Consider the following 7,459-nt stretch of genomic DNA (forward strand, 5'->3'; position numbering starts at 1 on the left):
TGCTTTGGCCAGTCCATATAAGTCACGCAACATATTCTGTCGGTTTTGTGTCAATTGTGCAATGGCTTTTGCAAGTACTCTAGCAGAATTGGAACGAGCAGACGTTGACTGTCCAGTGACTAGAAGTTCATGTTTCTTTGAGAAGGTGCTGGATGGTCCTAACCATTAAAAGAGTTTATTTTCTTACTCCAACAGATTTCCCCTCCCCTTTTTATTTTCTTTTACAGATCCAGCAGTCTTGAAACCAGGCTATCCCATTTCGCATCAGTTGATTGTACTGACTCCAAGGAGCCCATTTCCTCTAGCAGACAGGAGCAGCAGCACTATTTGCTGTCAGTAGATTTTGTCACTCAAAGGCTGCCCAGAGCCAGGCTGCAAACTGATAGCTATGAAGTACAAAGCTCCCAAAATTTCTTCTTTTACAAAAAAAAAAAAAAAAGAACTAAAAACCTCTTCCAGGTTCCTTGGTTCTGTGTGTTGGCACAGTTTCATGTATACATACAGTCGAGGGTAAAACAATCACCTAACAGAGCTCAAAACTCTCACCACCACTTGGCAAACTCTCAAGTCAAAGACAAATCTGACACGGCTCCACCTTATCCTCACAGGGTTTATAATAAAGGTAATAATCTAGTTTGACTCATTCAGCAGCCTTTTACTAGCACACGATGAAAACGAATTGCAAGAATGAGTCTTGGCTTTCAAGGGACTGTTTCCACCTCTATCAGGAGAGATTCCCATACCATTTCCAGATAAGACTGTGGTATGGGGCAGAGAAAGCACTGGTCACGACTGGCTTCTTCTGATCTTGACAGGTTTTCTACCTCTAACAATGCTGAGTGACTGATGTAGCCCTGTGCACTGTTGTCCAAGCAGTTTCGCCTTGTCCCTTTGAGCTTCACTCCTTTGTCTTCCTTGAGAAACCGCTCAGTGGCAGACCCAAATTATGTTATCCCTGTCAGATGCAGCAAGCATCGTAAAGCCATTCAGAGAGTCCCAGGGAGATACAGTCTGGGGTACCTTCAGGAGGCTGGTGACACACTTCTTTGCACTTCATCATTTTTGATGTGATGAGCACCACAGCAAGGTGAGCACAGTGATAGATTTTTAAGATGAGGGCTGGCATGTGAACTAGAAGGAGTCACTGCAGGTGAGCAAGAGAGAGGCTGGGGCAACAGCTATAGGAGGTAAAGAAAATCTCTATCCTGTGAACAGAAAAAAGGTACCCTCCATTTTTCACCTCTGACTCAAAATTTGAGGGCAAATTATCTCTCTTGACTTCAGCTGCCTACAGTGCAACTGAGCAATCACAGTATCCTTGTACACTCGTAAACAATTAATTTAAGAAGCAATCTGTAATATTTTGGATTAATTTGGTAATATTTTGGATAACGACTTCAGGATGATAACTGTGCCCTACCAATGCCTGTTACTCTTCACCGACCATAAAGGGAGCCTACACGACTACTTAGATATGGTCTTCTGCTATATAATATAGCCCATCCCAAGTGACTGCATTCAGGGGGAACTTCTGGATGCTGCCATGACAAAGACATGTAAGGGACAGTTCTGTTCCATCTGCTCCTGAGCTGTTTTTCTTTGGACACTGACATGTTTACAATAATTGCCACTTCTTGCCACAGTGACACTGGACTTGTAACAACACATTTTTGTGGTAGTTTCACCTTGAGCCTATTCAGAACAGGACTGCTGACTACTAAGCCATTCCCAGTGCTCAAGGACAATTTATAACAGGCTTATGAGTGGACTTTGAGGATATCAAATGTAATCTAGTAGGTTCTCACTGTTTTGAGATAGTGCTGGGTAGCATATTTGTTTCTATGTATGCCAAAAATATTGCAGATCAGCAGCTGGTATTCTCCACTTTTGTTAGATGTGATTTCGAAATCGGATCCTGTGCAGAGTCACCACGAGATAATCAGCCAGGCAGACTGTTAAGGCCGCACTTATGGGGGTGGGACGACTTGAGATAAAGCCAGAGCTAGATGGTATGTAGGAAGGATTATTCAGCGAGATTGTGGTAACAGTATGATGGAAGCTCAGTGGTTGATGTAAACCCCCTCTGTGTGCATTAAATACTCTATTTTCACTTAGAGATACTTTCTAGATGATGACTTGGATATCACTAAAATTAATATAAAAAGTGCATTGCCTCATCATACTCTGTGTACATTCTGATGGGGATCTTATTCTGCAGGTATCTCCACTAGTGTCAAAAGCATGTGAAGATGGGAGATAGGTGGAAGTCTTCCAGATCCATTCATCATTCAAAAGATTTCACTTCCCCTGTGAGTGTGTTCCTCATTTTTCCTGTCTCCAGATAGGAGATGATTCAGTTTCTCCAGTGCTGGGCAGCGTGGTTCTCCACCTTGGATGCACAAAAAATTACTCACAATACTTTCTCTGGAATTCATAAGGACCATAAAGGCCTCTTCTTTCCTCAGATGCCTATGTCTGTTCATGCAGGTCTCACTGCTGGTCTGTCATGCAGTTTTTCTCATGCCTCCCTCTCATACCCTTTGCAAACTTTGTCTTTGTGCCCTTTGCCCGGGAGACTAAAAAAATTCTAGCACCTGCTCTTTCCTGTTGTGCTTCATGAATCTAACAGGTTCCGCCATCTTCTTTAGACTTAAGGAAGAGTACTTTTATGTTATCAGCAGCAGGCTGAAGTACAAGCTCAGAATTAGTTCACTCCTGTGATGGGGGTCCCTGCATCACAGATCCAAACCATGATACTGATGAATCACCTCAAACCCGATTTGAGCCATGACAGTGATGATAGTATAAACCAAATATTTAAAAAACGAAAAAAAAACACCTCTTCAGCCATATGGGTGGAGGAAATACCTATGATGTCCTGACCAGTTTGCAAACATTTGCCCGGCTATCATATGGCGCTAGCACGAACTTGTCAGCATCACTGCATCAGTCGGCATAAAACTGTTGTAATTTCTCATGGTCTAGACAAAAGCAGAGGAGACAGCATGTGGGGGAGAGAGAGAACATGGCTATAATTAGCCCAGTGAAGCTGGTTAAGAAATCTCCTGTTGAAATGAAATGATTTTCCTGACACATTTTGCAGCATGTTTCACCAGAAAGTGCAAGTAGATTTGCGGGGCCTCTACCCAACACTGCTGAGAGGCCCAGGATAGAGACACAAGAGCTGCCTGGACATCAACCAGTTAGGACCCTGCTGGAACTTCACACCTGAGCAAGGATGACCTGAATTTCCTCTGAGATGGTGCAGTGCTGTGCTGTGCTGAACAGACCTATTAATTTGGGGCTTTTACTTCTTTGGGACTCTTTGGACTTCCCTCCACTTCTCTCACTATTTAGACGTGGCCACTGATAGGAAAGAATTGCTCTTTATACTGATGAATCCTCCAGAAACCCTGGAAAAAAACCCAGATTTTTATCATATTTTTGCTATCTCAGGAGCAGAGGTGGCTGGGATGAAAAAACACAGGCACAGAGAAGACAAAATACCTTTCCCTAAACTTTTTAGATGGCAAATGCTCTACTATCTCTGTACAGCAATCCAGTCACAGCTATAAATAAAAATAAGCAATTACACTCCATGAATTCTCCAAATGAGAATACAAAATTCTAGCGACTCCCCATATATCACTAAACGTATAACCAACTCTACTATTTCATACCATAACATGGTTCACTGAATTCAAATATTAACTATCGGAAAAGAGAAATCTCACATTGATTTAGTGAAATAAATGTATTTTAGTTTTGTGGCTGAATCTTTAGAGATAGCACAACTTAAACACATCTCCTGTTCCTTGAAAGGCAGTAAGATCTAATGACATTAAAAGTGATCAAGGGAAGCCGGGGCAAAGCAATGCCAGAACCAGAGCCCTCACTCAAGTTGCACAGCCAACACAGTGGGATTGCAAAGCATAGATTTCATTTCCCCATTTCCCACCATTTCAGAACAGACTTTTAAACAAGTGACATATAAAAATCTGGAAAGAAGAGAAGAACACAACATCACAGATCCTTACTGATGCCTGCATTGTACCAGCCTAGTCACACCACTCATCTTACCAGCAGGTCATCTTAGCAGTAAAAATTAACTCAGCAGTAAACTGGACTCATTTGAGTTTGTTTTTTGTTTTTTGTTTTTTTCTTTAAATGAGTGCCACATTTTCTAAACTCTCATCTTCCACACTCTGTAATTCTAGATGCCAATTTTAAATGTGATTTGTCCAAGAAAAAACTATCATTCGTGTGTTGAAGATATATTTAGGATCCAGAGTGAATGACATCTTCCATACCAAGTTGAGGGAGCCTGAATAGATGTTCAAAAAAGATACTTGGAATTTGGATGTGGGAAGTAACTCATAATAAGATCAAGCTCACACTTTTTGTATTAATAAGTCTGTGTTAATAATTTGAAAATTATTACTGTCTCCTTAACTGATATTATAGCCATGTTAGTGAAGGAGTGGCATGTGATACAGGCGGGAATTTGAACCAACATGTGCTTCATTTGATCTCCAGCTCTGGTTCCTGTTCTGCCATGACAAAATGGGGCTGGATGGTTCCAGTTCAGACTAGTAAAGCTTAGTTAACAGAGCTGGTCACCTTGGACTGTTTTGCAACAGTCTGTATTGGAAAATATATAGAAAATGCACAGAGCAGGATGACATGGGGCTTCAGACAAGAAGAAAGGACTTTGCATGTGGCCATGAGAGGAAGAACAGAGGCACTGGTGATGATGTTGATCCGGACACCCTTGCTGGGGCAAACGCTCCCCATGCACACCAGTTACCAAGGGAGGGCACAGCAACCTTTCATTCCCATCTACCATTAATGATGACACAACCATCAGACCATAGTGAAAGAACAAACCCTGCAAACATTCAACTTGGAGTAGTTCAGTCAGATCTTATTTACAAGAACATTGGACGTGTGAAAGACTTTCTCATGGATGCAAGAAAGCTGCAGATCCTGACTCCTCTGTGGGAGTCCACCTCCAACTCTTTCAGTGCTTGACCAAGCTGGCCTGGTGTAGCACCCACCATTTGCTGTCAGTTATAAGCAACCAATGCATTACAGCCTGGTATCTGTGCAGTGATCAACCTCTGGGAAACCAAGTATTATCGTGATATCAAGTATGAACCAAGATTCGAGAAAAAAGTCTATCCAAGATGTGTTACTCAAACAACAGGTTACAATTCTCTAGATCATTTCCCACTTGCCACTGTGTCAGAATTTTAAATTCAAATCTTAACACAAACAAATACTTGGTTTTTATTTTATTACGTTTAATCTCACATTTCCTAATTATCTTTTAAGAGTTGTTAGAAGAAAAGCTTACAAACCTTAAAATAAGATCTTAAAACTGCACTAGATGAGATGGAGTGATTCTTACCTAGAAACGAAACGCAGACTTTACAGAAAGTATGAAACTGGAACTTGCTGGCAGCTTCCAGTAGAGTTTTTGCATTGGCTGAATCTATGATCAAAGAACCTGTATAAACAAACTCCAGGAGTAATTCCAGGACATCCGCAGTGAGGTTGGACATGGCCAATTCCAGCTTCTCCCCGCTTCTGCTACTGTCTCGTGGTGACCTAGTAACAGCAGACAATTAAATTACGGACATTACACCATCCCCCTTTTGTTGGCATTTATTGATTAGTGAGGGCTAGAAAATCGCTTTGCACCTCATTATATTTCTCCATTATTTTTGTTTACGGAACTGAAGAATATGAATTTTAAAATAACTGAACTTAAAAACTTTAACTGGATCTGAAAGAGAAGAGTCTTAAAGCAAGTCTTACGCAAAATCAGTTTATTGCTACTCTGCATTTTCATGCAAAAACAGTTGCAAAAGAAAAGGAAAGGAAAGGATAGAAAGAAAGAAAGAAAAAGAAAAATGAATGAGCCAACATTAATGAAAATGAGGAACAGGATTAGCTTTCAAAGGGAAACAATACATTTTAACATCTTGGTTAACATCTCATCTTCTGTGCATAATATAACTGTTAAGGAAAAAACACTCTCCAATTTCAAGAGAAAAGGTCATCTACTTTTTCAGGAATCCAGCACTGGAATAATTTTAAATGTCATGTGCATTTAAAGATACATTTAAAGACCTTTTCATAAAAAATAACAATAATAAGTATTAATTTCTGTTTAGCGTGAACTTCGCAGCATGTTATATTAAAGTATAAATATGATATGTATATACAGGGTGTCATATAAAAAATACATATATGCTTATACTAAAAATCTATTGTTCCCTTTTAGGCACTAAAAAAAAGGAAGCCCTTCATGGCAATTGCTTTGAAAACTGAATACAAGACAAGATAGACAGACAAAATGGTTAGAGCAAAGAAGGGAGAGGGGGGAAAACAACAACCAGCTCTGCCACAGGAAGCCAGCAGCCATCCTCTAGGAGTTTCATGACTGTGGCCTACGGTTTTTCCTGCATGAAGTGCTGAACAATTTGGGGATCAAAGTATCTCCTGCATTTGAAGTGTGGATTAGTGCTTGTGAAATTATTGGACAAAAAGAAAATTATACTGAATTAAAGTAAGGGCCCAGTTCTTAATGCATGGTTGGCTGATGTGTCTGCAACACTAAAGACAGGTTACACCTGAAAGACAAAAGTGATGATAAATTTGGTAACATCAAGGAGGGGAGGGGAAATCTGTTGGAGTAAGAAAATAAACTCTTTTAATGGTTAGGACCATCCAGCACCTTCTCAAAGAAACATGAACTTCTAGTCACTGGACAGTCAACGTCTGCTCGTTCCAATTCTGCTAGAGTACTTGCAAAAGCCATTGCACAATTGACACAAAACCGACAGAATATGTTGCGTGACTTATATGGACTGGCCAAAGCAGCACTATTCACAGGCAATGCCAATTTAAGCATGAGTAAGAGCACTACCAACCTCTTGCATTCACAAAGCTGCCTAAAAGGTGATGGTCAGACCTCTACTACTATAATGGAGGAAAAATAAACAACATACGAGGTTCGGTTTTCTTCCCAAATTCTTGTTGCTCCTCTCTGTGTTCAGTTACTTGTCCTCATCTCGACAAGACAGGAAAAGCCAGATACCAGTCCTCATTCAGCATCCCATACGGGGCTGAAAGCAGCAAGGCGCGGGGAAGGGGGGGTGCCTGTGCTTCCGCCGTCGGAGCGCTGCGTGCGCCCAGGGCCCGCCGGCGCAGGTGCCCCGCGGTGCTCGGGGGCTGTCGAAGAGGCCCCAGTGGTGATCGCTGAGAGTCTTTAACGAAAACAAGAGGAAAAAAAACCCAACACCCCCCCCCTTCCCCCCTGAATTTACCCAAGATTTCTCCCCTTCCCGAATCCGTCTGGACGTGCTGCCTCCATAGGGCACCGCGGCCGTGGCTCTTACTCCCTTGCTGTACACGGGCCTCATTCGGTAGGTTTTGTGCAAGGTGTTTGGTG

The 7,459-nt window shown here is 41.6% G+C and overlaps 1 protein-coding gene across 1 annotated transcript in view; it reads right to left on the reverse strand.

Moving 5' to 3' along the window:
• KLHL29 (kelch like family member 29) overlaps positions 1-7,459 on the reverse strand; it is a 356,805-nt gene that overhangs the window by 53,110 nt on the left and 296,236 nt on the right. The window contains exon 8 of the mRNA XM_026844878.1: positions 5,411-5,610. Within this exon, the coding sequence (XP_026700679.1) occupies positions 5,411-5,610 (200 nt within the window). The remainder of the gene's footprint in view (positions 1-5,410; positions 5,611-7,459) is intronic.

The sequence above is a fragment of the Athene cunicularia genome (assembly GCF_003259725.1).
Source record: "Athene cunicularia isolate RWA chromosome 3 unlocalized genomic scaffold, athCun1 chr3_part1, whole genome shotgun sequence".
Classification (NCBI taxonomy): Eukaryota; Metazoa; Chordata; class Aves; order Strigiformes; family Strigidae; genus Athene; species Athene cunicularia.